The sequence below is a fragment of the Gallinula chloropus genome, assembly GCF_964237585.1.
Source record: "Gallinula chloropus genome assembly, chromosome: Z".
Taxonomy (NCBI): domain Eukaryota; kingdom Metazoa; phylum Chordata; class Aves; order Gruiformes; family Rallidae; genus Gallinula; species Gallinula chloropus.
Window position 1 is genome coordinate 54,130,115 of NC_140089.1, and position 15,568 is coordinate 54,145,682.

Here is a 15,568-nt window from a genome sequence, read left to right on the forward strand (position 1 = left end):
TTGTTTTTCTTTGAAAACTGATAGCAGAAGACTATCCAACCTTCAGGAGTGGAGCCATTATATGCGGGGCTGTGCAACAGGAGCCAAAGTTTAAAAATAAAATACCAGGCTGCCTTCCTGAGGATCCAGACATAGCACACACACACATGCATGCGCGCGCAATATCTTGACTGACCACAGTTATATCAGTTACTGAGTTCAGAGCAACGGACAATAAAAACCAAAAAGGGAGTCTTGTTCCTCAAAAAGAAAGAGGAAGAAATGTATGACTTTCACAGCCTTAGATACCCATTTCTGTAGTGCATTGGAGACCTTTCATCATTGTCAGGGTTGAGGGAGTAAGACCAGATGACTACCTGTCATTCCTGGTGGTGTCTGATATAGCTTCTTCCCAGCCTTCCCTTTTCTCTCCTTCATTTTCTTTGCCCTACTGAGTGATGGTTCTGGGAAGAACAGTCTTTTTTTGAAAATGTGCTCCTTTCTTAAAAGTAATGACTTTCATATCATATTGAGTGCAGCGGCACCGGCATACGAAACACCTTCAAAAGAAATGAAGACCAACTCCTTTGACTTCAGAACTACTTTAAAGATACTCATCACCAGTATCATTCTCTGTAGACTATAAAAATAGCAGGTGATCACTTTGCATCTTTCTAGAAGACCTGAAGAAGGAGATGTCTACACATGAGACCATGGATAGACCAGGAAGATCTATTTATGCAGAAAAGGAGAAATTCAATGTATAATGCCAGGAATACAGCTTGTAATATAAGATAAGTTGTTAGGAATGATCTTTTGAAAGAAAAGGTAACATTACTCCAACAAACATTCTAAGAAAATTGGAAGATGCAATTATCGTTCATTTGTGAAGGTAGGCAGGGATGAAGAAGAAAAGTTAACCCTTTTCTACCAGCTACCCCAAAATGCTGACATCATACTAACTTCCAGACTTCACTTGGTAATTGTGAGCTGGGCTGACAAGGGTAGGAATTCAGGATTCCTTCAGTGACTTGGTGTTGTAGCAGCAGGGAGTGTACTTCTATCAGGTGATGTGACATAAACTGTGTGTAAGTAGCAGCTGTACACAATCTTACCTGCTTGTATCCTGCCTGGAGGCAGTGTTCTAAAAGACAGGAGCCTGCAGTTTTGAGTGCATGGACTGGGAAGATGCAGTTTCAAGAAAAAACTCTGATCCCCAGATACACTTCACAGTATTAAGACAAATGGGATTTTTAGCTAGCCATCTTCCAGTTGCACCAAATATGTCTGTGTATCTAAGTCAAGAGCTATGGTGGTGATGGTGGGGGGAACAACTAAGAAGAGGTATTACCACTTTGTCTGCCCAGGCAAAGTTAACAGTCAGAGCTGCCCATGACACACTTGGCTTTTGGCAGAGCTCAGGCTGGTTCTGCTCAGCAGGCATAGGGTGAAGCATGCTCAGAATGCTCCCTTCAGCTGGAATGCCAGCAGTATCTTGGATTGCTACAGAGACTGCTCTGTGTCTGTGAGCTCTTTCTGCAGGGTTAGGGTTCACTTCAAACACGATCAGGAATCCGTGGTAGTCTGTGTATGGCTCTCAGCACAGTCTAATCACCTTTTTTCAAAAGTTGTGTTTCCTTAGGCATTCAGACTCTCAAGCGGCAACACTTATTTTACTTAAAGTTCTCAGGAAAAAACATACTAGCTTTACATACTATTTGAATGTATGCTGAAGGTGATACTGCAGCCTAAAGGTTTTATAGGACCTGATTCTCTTATAATCACATGGTGGGTGGGTTTTTTTAAATCCATAAAATATCTCACTGTTGTTTGTGGTGGTGTCCTAACAATGCAAGGTAGGTGCAACTGTCGTCATGTGAAAACTAATTGCTTAGTTTGTTCTCATAAATTTTGTTAGCCAGGGTGGAGTGGAAGTGTGCACACACTTTGTGGCTCCAGTTAACATGTGTGAAAGAGAGAGAGGACTGATTAAATCAGACTTCCTCCTCTTTGGTCATTAATATCTTCTGCTTACAGAAGACATTGAGGAAGACCTAGACTGTTCCTCTTACAGATATTTTTGTAAAGGTGCTGTAAAGAAGATTACCTTTGATGACTTCTAGTAAGTTTTGATGGGTTTTTGTTGAGATATTTTCTAAAACAGAATCACTATTAACATGTTGTCCATTTAGAATAGTTTGGTGAGTAGAAGGATTCAGCAGTTAGGGCAAAACTGTAACAAGAGAAAGTTCCTCAGACCATTGAGAATTTTAGTTTTTCTAGCTGTCAGTCCTCAAAAATTAATATCCTTCCTAACACCCATTTAAAGTTCTGTTTTTCAAGGGCTACCCCCTTTTCTTTATCTCCTTCTTCCTACTGTGATCTTGTATAATATAAGGGTTAGACCATGTTCATCACCTGTAAACTCCTATCTCCCCTAGTATTCTCCTCAGGTCTGCATTGTGCTCAATTGACCTAAATTCTTCAGCAAAACCACTGGATACTATGCAGAAAGCTGTAAATGGCAACTCCAGTTAAGAAGTAAATACAGGGAAGGGGTGGAGCCTGGAAAGCACTTAGGCTGCCAGCTATGCCACAGACCAGCTGTGCTGCCTGGAACCAGGCTATTCACTTACCTGTTCTCCCTTACCAGGTAAAGGAAGCAGGTTCTTTGTGGTGCAGGTTCACTCATCTCTTTGCAGAGAGAACCTAAGAAAGTGTGGCCTGAAGCTGCAGGAGTCAAATAAATGGATATTAACTGCATGGAATAGAGTGTCAGTATTGCTACTTGATTTATTTAATTCTACCTTTTTGTTCCTTGCATATTATCAACAGCTTGAAAGTATTCAGATATTGTTCGATAATTTGAAGCTGGTCGAAAACTAAGGAATACTTCAGTCTTTTCTTTCACTCAGAGCAAGTAATTTCTGCTGACTTAAATGACTTGTTTGCAACAAGTAACTGGAAACCTGAAACATATATTGTCTTTTGTCTTGCTTTGGTATTCCATGAACAGCAGAAGAAAAACTGAAATTTCTTCAGGGACTGCTTGTACGCTTTTGGCATAGACTCTTTTGTCAATGAAGTCCTAAATTAATGTGAAACTTTTACTCTGCATACATTCCTGCAAACAAGAACCCACGCTTGAATGACTGCTTGTTGCAAGAGACAAATAAAAAAGTACAAATGCCTTTTACTCTAATGAGTTTTAAACGGAAAAAACCCACCTAGAATGGACTACAAAATATATTATAGTCTTGCTTTTTTCTCTTCCATAGTGTTAAAGGATGTTGGCTAACATAAGTGAAGTGCCTCAGAACAGAATATTCTTTGTATTTTGGTGTCATATGGTTCATGTGTGCCTCTTTTGGGCTGAAAAACAGTTAAGAGACTCCCCTGACTAGAAAATGGTGTTGCTGTGTCTGAAGGGCTGTTCACCTAGCTGGACTCTTACTGAAAAGAGACATGGGTTGTTTATCTCTGTGACTGTCTGTGTCTCTTCTCCATCTGTAGTTGAAAAGATGCATCCTGTCCCTTTCAACCAGCATAAATCTGAGGACATACAATTTTATAACAGTTGAGTCTATGGTATTTGTGGTTTAGGTTTTGTTGGGGGTGAGTTCGGGTTTTGTTTTTTTTGTCTTGCTTGCTTGTTCCCAACTTTGTTCCCATAGTGAGAAAAAGAAAAGACATATCTTTATATGGTTCTGCTTTAAAGTAATCCTGCTTTATTTTAAAAAAACATTTTGAGCTGGAGGATTCAATGACACCTGATCTACCTAAAGTATTTATGTGTAACTCTTGGAAGAACAGTAAGCTGGGAAGTTTGTATGCTTCTTTCCTTTAAGTCAATCTTTGGTTCCTTTTTAAAAGTGATTCTAAAATCATCAGTAAAACCAATTTCAATTATGTACTCTTTGCTTTGGAACTATAGAACATTGCAGTGTGTCTTTCTCATTAACATCAGTGAATATTCTTTTCAATGGTAACATTGTGAGCCACACAACCCTGCCTTTGCTTCAGATTAATTCAAAGGCATGTTATATTGCATAATTTTTTTTTTTTGTGTATCAGGTTCCATGGTTCCATCACAGGTTTTGAATCTTCTGGGTTCTTTTGGAGAATTTTTAGAATGTTTTTGTCATCTTTGTTAGTTTAAAATGTGTCTTCTCTACTTCCATCTAGTTTGTGTGCAGGGTAAATGTCAAGATTTGTCTACACATGGAGTTTAGACAGACCTACTACACTTCCAAATAACACTCAAGTCCAAAAGTATGTCCAAATGTGCGTACAACCTTACTTCTGGCTCTTCACATACTTGATGTGACGTGGCAGGTTGACCTGGAGGCTTGATGAAAGTGTTTGAAGACATGCTAAGTTCTGTTGCAGAGGGCTTCTAGTGAGAACAGTAACACTCAGTGGATCCTCCAGAATGAAATGGATCTGCTCCATACATAGGCACACAATGACCTCATCATATTTATGTGTTTTGGTTGTGGAGCTGTTGGCAGTCAAGATGTTCTGTCCCCTTCATTCCAGAAAGGGAATATCCCTGGAGCAGCTAAAGCAATAGCTAGTGTACCAATGGGGAGAACTGCTGCCCAGGCCGCTCTTCTAGAACTAAGCATGGTTGTAGCCAAAAAAGAACACCTGGCCTGAAGAGCCACTGTCCCATAAACTTTCAATAACACCTGGGCATGAGAGAAAATGTGTTTTTTTTCTGAGGACAAAGCTTATGAGAAGGCTATTTCTTGGCCATATATCTTTTCTTCAGGAAGCTTCTCTTCAGACTTTGCCTTGTCACTTCTTACTACTTATGTGCAAAATCGAAATCCTGATGCCACTGAGCTGCCTTTTCTTGAATTTACCTAAGTATCTCAGCAGGTTTTTTCTAGGGCATTTTTTACTTCCTGGAAAAGGTCCCCTTTTTGACTAGGCACTTTCTAAAAAGTCCTTCAACCTTGAATTTACACCAGAAGTCTCCTCTCTTCCAGTCTTCACCTTGATATGACACATTACTCTCCTGGGGTTGTGTGTTGTGTTTTCTGCATTCTAACTCTTACAAAATCAAGCATTTGGTTCAGTTTCCAGGTTATACAGATTTCTAAAGCCTAAGGAAACTAAATCCAGACACTTCCTCTGAAGTTGAGCATCATATGCTTTTCCTTTATCCACAATGAAGACATGCCACCTTCTTTCAGAGTGTTTGAATAAAATATGATGGCCACATTTCAAATTGGTAATGACCCGAGGTAGCTAAAATCTTTAATGAACTATTTGTACACTATGAGAAGTTGTTAATTTAATTCACTGGGTTAAGTAGGAGGAGTGGGTGGCCGAAAATTATGAAACAAGGGTGTTCATGGTCTCCCCTTTTTTTTTTTTCCCAGAGAGACACCAGGTATTTTGATGAACAAATCCCAAACCAAACTTTCCTTATGACAAGAGACACTGTTTTCTGCATATATATTTTGAAAATTGTTTAGATAATTTGGGATAAGGTTTTGGCAACTAGTATCTTTTTTATCATTTTTCACCCTGCATCTCCAGGGTAAAGTGAGAACGGTTCCTCCACTTTCTTCAAAATGAGACTAAACAATGGAGACTGATAATTTGTTTTAAAATGGCAAATTTTTTTTACCTTCCTATTTAAGGAAGGTTATTTAAAATGCTTGAAAAATTTTCAGTTTTAAATAGTTGTAAAGCATTCATAGCAGCAGAAAAAAACAGGGTGTTGTGTAATGGACTTGCAGAAGAGAAAAAAAGCCACTTTAGTTCTACATACTTGCAAGGATTGTAGCTTTTTAAGGATGCAGTTGGTTATAATCTCACCCCCTTTTAGCCATGGGCCTTACTACAAAGAAAGTCTTAGTTATTTTTCCTTCTTTATGGTCCATTTCCTGTTTAGGTATTTCTGAGGAGGAAGAAAAAGAAATTTGATCTTGGTGACTGACCCTCAAACAGCTTATTTAAAGTAAAAGGATTAAACTAGGACAGAAGAAATCCATTAGGAGCTTCAGCATCTTACCACTTTCTATACAACTCAGCTTTAATAATAGTTTTCTCTTTAATTTGAATATGACCAAAGTAGCCAGGGAAAAGGACTGTTTATTATTAGAAAGACAAGAAATAAGGTTAACAAGAGTTTGGGTTTTTTTCTCTTTGTGAGGGAGATTGTTCGTAATTATTACCTGCATACCAGAGTGTGTTTTCTTTTATAGACAGTGAATAGCAGCTTTTCTGTGTTTTTAATGTAATAGTTTCTTAATGCCTCTCTGATCCAAACACTTCCTGGCTGGAGAACATTAATTAACCTTGGTCACTTCATAGATATTGTGATCCATAATCCTAGGATCACTCTGAATTCTTTCTCCACCCCTCCCCTTGAAACGCACTGTAGATGTTCCATGTAGTTTTTTCTAGGGACTCTGTTATTAAAGTATCACGCAAATAATGATTGAGCCAGTGTGCTGTTTTAAGTACTTTGTACTTGGGCTTTATGTATTGCACCAACTACAAAAACTTATTTCCTGGAAGGACCAAGTGCGTGGAGATGGAGGTTGAAGGGGGATTAAAAGAAGCCAGGTTCTCATTTGGACCCAGGATTTTGCATTCCAGTACGTCCATATTCCTCCTTTACAGCAGTATCGCTTTTCAGGCTTCAGTGATAGGACCAGCATCTTGCTGCCACCATCCCAAACAGGCAGAGGATCTTCATCTGCACGAGTGGAAAAGATCTTTTGTGAGGGGTGGCAGGGAGACATGTAGCAGCCTACTTGGTAATCTCTAGTCTGAGATCTGTCAAATACTGGGAAAGTATATATTCTTCTACCTAGGGCAGAAATGCTGGCTGCCATACTGCGAGTGAGTCAGTGGGCAAATAAAACTGTGTATTCTGTCTGGCTTATAAATGGGTCAGTGATGGATTTGTATTACCTGAGGAAATGAACTGGCTGACAGAGAGGCTTCTGCTTGCTGCCCAGCAAATGTCAAATACAGCAGGAAGATGGGGGGACGGGAAGGGATAGCTGGAGACAAAAGCTGTGTTAAAATAGCTAGGATGTCAGTGGAATTCCTCAAATGAGTGTTTCTGAAGACCAGACCAGGAAAGCAAAACAATCTTTAGACTTTGTTAATCAACATTTTCTTGTCCTCCAGTAGGGTTTCAGCCATGGGTCCTGCTTTATAATTAGTGTCATGCATGAGGTGAGTTTGGGTCCACATGAGATGGTGTTTGCTCTGTTCAGCTTGTTTGCTGGCACAGAGCATGACTTCTTGTGCTTTGGTTTTACAGGGTTAAACCCATTCCTCTGAACTCCCTTTTTCATTCTCTCTACATGCTCTCTGCTTGGGATTAACTCTTTAAAGGAGTACCTCTGGAGCATGTAAGATCTCAGGATGGATTGAGGGAGAGGACTATGTCATCCCCAAGGTTATATGATGACCTTGAGCTGAATTCATATTGGTGATGAAAGTCAGGCAGTTGGTTTTGGCTTGCTTGGATCTGACCCATGTAATACTATTTTGGTTCCAAACTGCCCTGTGAATTTCTCTTACTTATAGAATCTTGAATGTCTATCAGACTGGGTGCATACTATGGAAATGATCTCTAGCTGAAAGATTACACCTCTCATCAGCTGAGTTCCGTCTCTGTCACTACTACTATTACATAGGTCCAGTCTGTACACTTAAAGGAGGACCATGTTTCTAGCAAGGCATTCTTCACTTCTGTCTTTCAAGATGATGACAGTATCTTTTTATTTTGCCTTCTTGGAGACATTTTTCAGTAGCAGACCCAAAGCAGAGCTTTGCCCTTGGCATTTGTGTTTCTGAGTGCTACTGACTTATTTCCATCTCTGTGACAATACGGAGTGCCTGCTTATGTTTTGAGCCAGCTGTGTTGACTGGTCTAATCTCAGATGTCTGTGACTAAAATTCTGTGGCCCTGAAAATAATCCAGTAGTTCAAGTGTTCCCATGGTTTAGCTCTGTCACCAGTTTATAAGCCGTATTTAGCGTTTGTAAAAGCACTGTACTCCTTGCAAATTAAGACTAGCCCTCTCTCAACCATGCTTGCAACTTGCCAGTGACCATGGAATGGAGCATGTAGTTTGGGGTGAATGGCTCCACATGTCTGTTTTAGGTTAGGATTAATTTAAAGGCAGATGGCCATCAGGAGATAATATTTTCTGTCTTCAGTCACAGCTTTGCTCTTTCCTACTTCAGTTCATGGTGTAGCACCCTATGTGGTTGAGTTTGTCCTATCTAATTTGCTACTGGCAGGACCCTCTTTTTATCAGCTCTTGACTTTTATTGGCAAGAAAGAGAGCTGGGGTTATGCTAGGGTGAGGAGCTTGCTCCTCCTCCCTGCTCCTTCCAGGGTGAGGCTGGTAATGCATCCTTTGTGTAAAGAGCTCCTAGAAGATGATATTTGCAATGCATGAGAAGGAATTGGGCGGTTTCTGGAGTACCGAGGCAGAGTGCTGCTGTGTTCTTCAGCACCACCTACTGACATCTTCCTCTCCCAAGTCTATGTACAATGGAGGCGTGCAGTTCTCTTAACTCAAAGGAACTGGATTTCGTAAAGTAATTAACAGTACTTTTGGCTGGAAATTAGAAATCTCAGACCCACCACTTCCAGTTGCACTATGCCATATGGGGAGTATTAAGGAGCAGGGCACAAAAGCCAAGTTACTTGGCTCTGCTATCTGTTTTCCTAGGTTGGCCCAGCCCATTGCCTCCTGAATATGTATGTCTCTGCAGAAGGGCATTGGGACACTGGGTTGTGTCAGTGAGATGCATGACTTGGCTTGTTTCCTGTGAGCATTTAGTATGGGAACCAAGTGGCAGATCAAATTTCTACTCCAGTTATGCCCTATGCTGTTCCATAGTTCTCTTAGATTCTGGAAGGATTTAAACAGATATTTTTTTTACAGGTTTTAACCGGGAAAATGGTTTAATGATTTATGTGTGTGCGTGTGTTTTAATTTTCTTCATCACCTTCTGATAGGAAAGGAAATTAAGTTTATTCTTTTTTTTTTTTTAAAAAAAAAGGTGCCTTTCTGATCAAATTTCTCCCCTTCCTAATAAAATTGTTGTTGCATCTTCTAACACATGGCCAAAGCAGTATTCTGTTTATTGACACTGGTGAACCACAGGAAACCTTGACAAAACTATCGGTGTGTCTGTACTTGCACCCCCACAACTACTTTTATGCAGTAAATTAAGTACCTGCTGTACTTAGTAAGGTAAAACAATCCTACTCCAACCATTTAGTTTTTCAAATTCTGGCATATATTTAGAGTTTTTTATTTCTGTAGGGATTAATAATGTGTCATGAAAGTAATTCAAAAGATCAGAAAACCCCATCCTAGTCTTGCTTGGAGCAAAAGTATTTAATAATCGAGAGCCTTCTCATAGGTGAAGTTCTTCCTCCTAAGACTCAATTGCTCATGCTCTCTACCATGCATTCCTCTCAGCTAGCATTCAGCAAGGGAAGAAAAAAAAAAGTCAGAATCATGACTCTCAATTTGTCTTAATTAAGTTGTGGCATTTTATTTGCAATCTGATCTTTATTTTAAAAGTTTGAAGTTTGAAAGTATCCTTCAGGCATTTAGGTGGCTGCTTCATGGATTTTTTTAAGCAGATATATAGATGAATACTACAAGAGCCCACATAAAGAAGAGACATTTGTGAGTAATGGAAGAAAATTGGTCAGCATTTAGGTACCTTGAATCACTAAAGCCCCAGGCTAATGCTCATTGTAGTTTGGTGACTTATATCTGAGTTGTCTTTGTTGATTTTATTTCCTTGCAAGTAACACGAGGGTGTCAACTCTTCCATCTTGGACTTTTGTCTTCCTTGCTATGGAAGTTTCTACAGTGAGATAACCATCAGTTTGCTGTGTCTGCTAGAGTCTGGGCACTACAGGCTTTTCCTCAAGATACATCCTAGAAGTTGACATTGTGCTTATGAGATTTTCCCTTCTTTAGTATCTCCTTGTAAAATCTAAAATATTTAATCTGCTTGTGTCTTACAGCAAGATGCTTCATATTCATTCATGTTCAGTAACTGAGCCACCATGGTTTTGTTTTGTAGGTTTGAGCTCCCCCTCCCCATTTTTTTTTTCTTTGGCTCAATTTTTCAAAGTCATAGTCTTGGAGAACTGGTTGAGTTGATAGCAATGTGTCCATCATTTGAAACAGTTTTAGGTCATTCATGTGTTTATTTATGTCTTAGTTCCCCAAAAGAAAAATAACCAATGGTTCTGTAAATCCTTGTTCTCTTCTTGAACTGAAATACCTATCTATGTTTCTGGCAGCTCCTAGCACTATGTAGCCTCTCTTCCACAAGCTTTAAGAGTGATGTGGTTTACATTTCCTATAAAATGTAGAAGATTTTGCAAGCTATGCAGTAACTTCACAGCAATCCATAGTATGGTATCAGGTATGTTAAATGAATACATGTATTCTGGAACATAAGTAACTGTGTAAAAATCAACATATTTGTGTGTCCTGTTTTCCATGTGACTGGGAGATTCCTGAGAAGTTTAGAATATAATGTACCAAGACTGTGTAGCAGGAAGACCTGCTTTTTTGGGATCTCACCCGCATTCCACTTTAAGTTCAGTCTTCTGGGTTGCTAGATAAGTATGTTTTATGAAAAAGAATTCTCTCACTGCTCAGTTTAAATAATTGTGTTTACTGTTGAATAGTAATGCATCTCTAATAGAAGTTCTTTCCAGAAAAAGTATCTTAATATTGTAGTATGTATTTCCATGTAGGTTTGGCAGTGTTTCTGCCAATGAGTTGGGGCGTGTAACATCATAGAGCCAGAGAACCATTCAGGTGAGAAAAGACCTTTGAGATCATTGAATCCAACCATAAACCTAGCACTGCCAAGTCCACCACTAAACCATGTCCATAGGTGCCACATCTACATGTCTTCTAAATACCTCCAGGGATGGTGACACAGCCACGCCCCTGGACACCCTGTTCCAGTGCATGACAACCATTTTGGTGATGCACTTTGTCTCTCACATTCACCTTGGCATGACATAAGATCAAAGTTGTGTGTACAATGTCCGTGTATAAGGTAGGGATGAAGACATCTAACCAGAGGAAGGCTTGGAGAACTTTGTTTTATCTACAAAGTTACAAATACTGAGCTGGAAGTTCTCATAGGGTGTGAGATCTGACTGACCTTTTCAGTTGTGGTTGTGCATGAGCATATTCTTAACTTCTAGAAGCTCTGCTGATTCCATCTCAAAATATAACGGACGGGTAGTCAAACCACAGAAGCTCAATTTTGAGGTCAGTGCCTTGGGCTTGACAATTAATTTTGTATTTTAAAGCTTTAAAACCAAACTTAAACATAATGATTTGCACTACTTTGGCTGCTGCCAAATTCTCTAATGACTGTTGTTCAACAAGCAAAATTATCTTTTGTTTTGGATTTTGAACAACCTAGAAATCTAATGCAACTGTGTTATTAATGTTCTCATGCATTTATGAATGTAAAGAAGGATGTTGAGCACAATTTGAGACTTTCTCTTGGCTCTTTAAAATAGTGGCTTTGAGAATCTCTTTGGCACAATGTTTTGGAAGCTTTCTCCTCATAAGGAAAAAGAGAACACCTCTTCTCCATATTAAGCATTAAAGCTATGTATTTTAAGAAGACATTGTAAATGCAAATTAGTCAGACAATGGCATTTTAATAATCTGTTTGGTGAGGTTAGCATCGCATTAGTAGGGGTATTTTAGAAGTCACATTATCTGCGGGCAATGTGGTCTCAACAGATTGGCTCTGACTATGTTAGAGGGCTTGTGGGATTTATGGACTAATTTCATGGTGGTTGTGTTTGGTTGCTTTGTTTGGTTTTTTCTCCCCAGACTTCCTGTTCTGCTATTGAGTTAGTGGATTAGATAACTCACTCCTCCATTCCTCACTAAATTTTCTTATTGTTCTGTTTGAAAAATTAAAGAATTTATGGAATATGTTAGCCTGGTCGTGATGGACACGTGTAAATCTTGTATGGGTCTCCTTTGCCTGGTGTGTGTGTCTTGCCACATCTGTATTAACACTGCACTTGAAAATGCTCTTTGCTGGTGGGCAGGCGAGCCTCTCAGCTCCATATCCCATGCAGACAAAAAAGGAGAAAGAGACACATTGTGTTGGTTTCTTTTGATACATGAGCTAAAACAAGTAGTATGTGTTTTTCTTCGCCTTTATGCGATGCCTGAATTTTAAAGAAAAATGTGGAAATGGTTGAGTTCCTAACAAAATGCTTCATTGTGCTTTTTGCATGATGCATGGTGAAAACATGGAATTGAAGTCCATTCAGCTGAACCTGATGTTTGTTCCTCCTAGCTGCAGGAAGATTAGACTGACTTGGTGTTGCCTTTATGATACAGACCCTGCTGAAATTCCAGCTGGAACCCATTAGAAACCCTCCATCAGTTTTTGTAATCAGCAGCTATTAACAATCTCTCAAACTCCTCCTTCTGATTGGCAGCAAAAGGGAACTGTTGGTTTAAGACTGTCTAGATGTCTAGGCAGCAACCAGCATCCTTGAGGATATCTTCTCCAAGCGTCAGTGCATTGTGATTGCTGGAGATGGGTACAGTGGTGGTTTTTACCTCTCGAATCCACCAGGATTAGCTGTTTTCAGAACCTTGGGTGTGCTGGCCCTTCTGCTTTTGTATTTCTAAGTTGGCCTGAAGTTTTCGGAAGTGACAAGGCTGAAAGCATTTAGTGGTGGTGTTTCCATGGGGTCTGAAGTTTTCCGGGGTTGTAAGGGGGTGGGAAGGAAAGGGGGGCGAGAGGAGGGAAGAGCGAGATGTGTGTGTGTTGTTTTTTCCTCTGTTCTACACAATGGAGCTTTCAGAGAACCTCTCTTAAAAGGCATAGCTACAGCCTTTGTGTGAAGGGTGTGTCTGCTGGCAGGGTTTGCTGATACAGACAGGCTGGCTGGTGATTAACAAAGGTCATTAGACTTTGGAATCTGGCAGGGGAGTGGGGTTGTGTGTCTTCTGCGCGGAGCAGGAGGGCTCCCCAGGGACAGGGCAGACTGTAAGCCCCCTGCCTGCCTCGCGCTCCCTCCCTCCCCCCCCAGCTCCCACCCCCCCTCCCGCCTCGGGAGGTTCAGCTGTGCGGATCCTCTGTCTGTAGGACAGCTTGGAGTGGTCTTGATGCTGTAATGTACAGTTCCTGGAACAAACCATTACATTTGTCATCCATGGGATAGGGGAACCAACCCTGGGAGATGTTTGTGGAAGGTCTGCTTAGGGAAGAAAGGTGCTGCTTGGGTGGTGCAGGGGGGTAGCAGCGACATGCCTTGGGAGGCAAGTCATGCAGGAGGAGGAGGAGGTATGTTCTAGGGGTGCTGATTTTTCAAGTGTCACCAAAGGAGGAGGAAAAAAAGGGGGAAAAAAGGAAAAGCCTGGTGGTTTTGAGATGAAGCTGAGATAAGTGAGGCCATGTTGTGCACAGCCGAGAAGCTCTGAGCCTCTGAGTGCAGGAGTTGTCTGAGCTAAAATGGCTGCTCCCAAAGCTCAGAGGACTAGGGCAGCTTAGTGAGTCTTAAAGCTTCAGTGACGCAGGGGCTCATATCTCTTGAAAGTGTGATAAACACATTCAGCAGAGCTGTGGCTTGTTTGGCTGAGATGAAAGGACTAAGCTTGGGGGATGGGTAGTGAAAACTGGATGATCTGCTTTTCTGTGAAGTGCTCTAAATGCAGGAGTCGTCTGCTCCATGGAAAAATTTGTTTTCAGGTCTAATGGACTGTGCTAAAGGAGACGTGGGGTGGGGCTTCTCTCACTGCTGTAATTTGATCCAGAGCAGATAGCAACCTCTTCCACACAATTTGGTCTGGTGCTTGCACATAAAAGCTTGAGTATCTCGATTATTGTAACTTTGTTAGCTGAAAAGAAGCTGGTGCAGCGTTCTTTTTCTTTATTGGTGGTGGGAGGAAGGGAGGGGTGAGGGGGGGTGGAGAGAAAGGACACTGTGCAGCCTGCAAAGTAATGTAGGTAAGTATGTGGAGAGGCTCTGTGCTCAGACTCTCCAGAATTTAGACTTGCTAGATGTTTATTTTAGCAGACTATCAGAAGAAGCATTCTTTCATATAAAATCCTGATGCAGTACTCTCTCGTTTCTGTGACCTAATGTTTTGGATCTTTCTCCTTGCTGTGAAAGTAGCTTCATACTCTACATATAATAAACACACGGAATTTTCAGTGCTTTGGGCTGCCCTTCTATCTTGGACTTCTGAAATGTCCAGTTTGTCATCCTTGCCAAGAAGGGTACATGGAAACTTACAGGAGTAATTCCTGCATTAAGCTATTAACTCTTGTGCCTAAGTGCTGTGCAGGGTAGGAGCATCTAAGGCTTTTATCTTGTTTATATGTCTTCTTCGTGGTGGTGTGGAAACATGAAACTCTGTAGCAGGATTGATTGGTCAGAAGCTGAACCGTCATGCTTTGTGTTACTGTATCTTGTGTTGCTTTCTACATCAAGGTACACAGAGCTTTTGGATAAAACGTCTGTGAGTCTTTGTAACTCCTTTCTCCATTATACTTTTGCAGTAGTCCTCATTGCTATCACTCTCTTCATCCAGCCTTCAGACTGCTGAAGCACAAATGCCATGCCCCCCAAATAGACTGAAATGAAACAAAGAATGGAGGTGCCCTTATAAAGCTTGGTGAAGATAGGGCAGAGCAAAGCATTCTACCTTGACTTCATGTAGCTGCATCTCTATTTGCAGTTATCTCTAGGTTTTCCACCAACTGATAGGATGTTGAGAAGAAAGGAAGGTGTGTAGGCTTATCTATGGTAGTGAAACAGGCAGGACTTATCAACTTCCAAATATGTTAGAGTGGATCTCATAAAAGCAGAAGCCACTGTCTTCTGATTGTAAATTTCAGTGCATACTAGAGTGGTGTACTGTTTTACTATCATATGGGTTGTGGTCTTCAAACCATTCCAACTCAGCAACAGTCCTATCCTGTGTAATGGAAAAGCCATGAGGATGAAGTCCATTGACTGAGTACTCACTTGTCTGAAAGTTGCCTGTTTGTAGTGTTGAGTCAGTAACTAGTGAGTTACCTAGACAGGACTTTATATGAATCTGAATTGATGCTTCTTAATATGGTAAACAAAAGTTGAGTTTTGCACTGCTCTGGAAATGACTGAGTCATAACTTTGGTGTTACATATTTGCAGGATTCATTACAATAGCATTGCTTTACAATACATCTTTTTCTTATTTGTTCCTTCCCTTGTTTTTCTTGCAGAATTTTCTAATGTGAAAGATCAACCTTGAACCATGGAGGTGCTGCAGTGTGATGGCTGTGATTTTCGAGCTCCATCTTATGAAGACCTGAAAGCTCATATTCAGGATGTTCACACTGCTTTTCTGCAGCCAACTGATGTCACTGAGGAAAGTCCTAGCCAGCCAAGGTCTGGTTCCATGAATGCCAGCAACCAGACTGAAATTGAGTTTTCTTCTGTAAAGGATGAATTTACAATTGCAGATGAAATTGCAGGTAAATCTCAACTTTAAGATTGTTCTCCACTCTTAAGATCTCAAC

At 40.6% G+C, this 15,568-nt stretch overlaps 1 protein-coding gene across 1 annotated transcript in view; it reads left to right on the plus strand.

The window, feature by feature from the left end:
* Positions 1 to 15,303: 15,303 nt before the first annotated feature.
* ZNF462 (zinc finger protein 462) overlaps positions 15,304 to 15,568 on the plus strand; it is a gene marked incomplete at its 5' end in the record, with an annotated part of 50,762 nt that continues 50,497 nt past the window's right edge. Inside the window, one exon of the mRNA XM_084278120.1 lies at positions 15,304 to 15,523. Coding sequence (XP_084134246.1) covers positions 15,304 to 15,523 — 220 coding nt within the window. The remainder of the gene's footprint in view (positions 15,524 to 15,568) is intronic.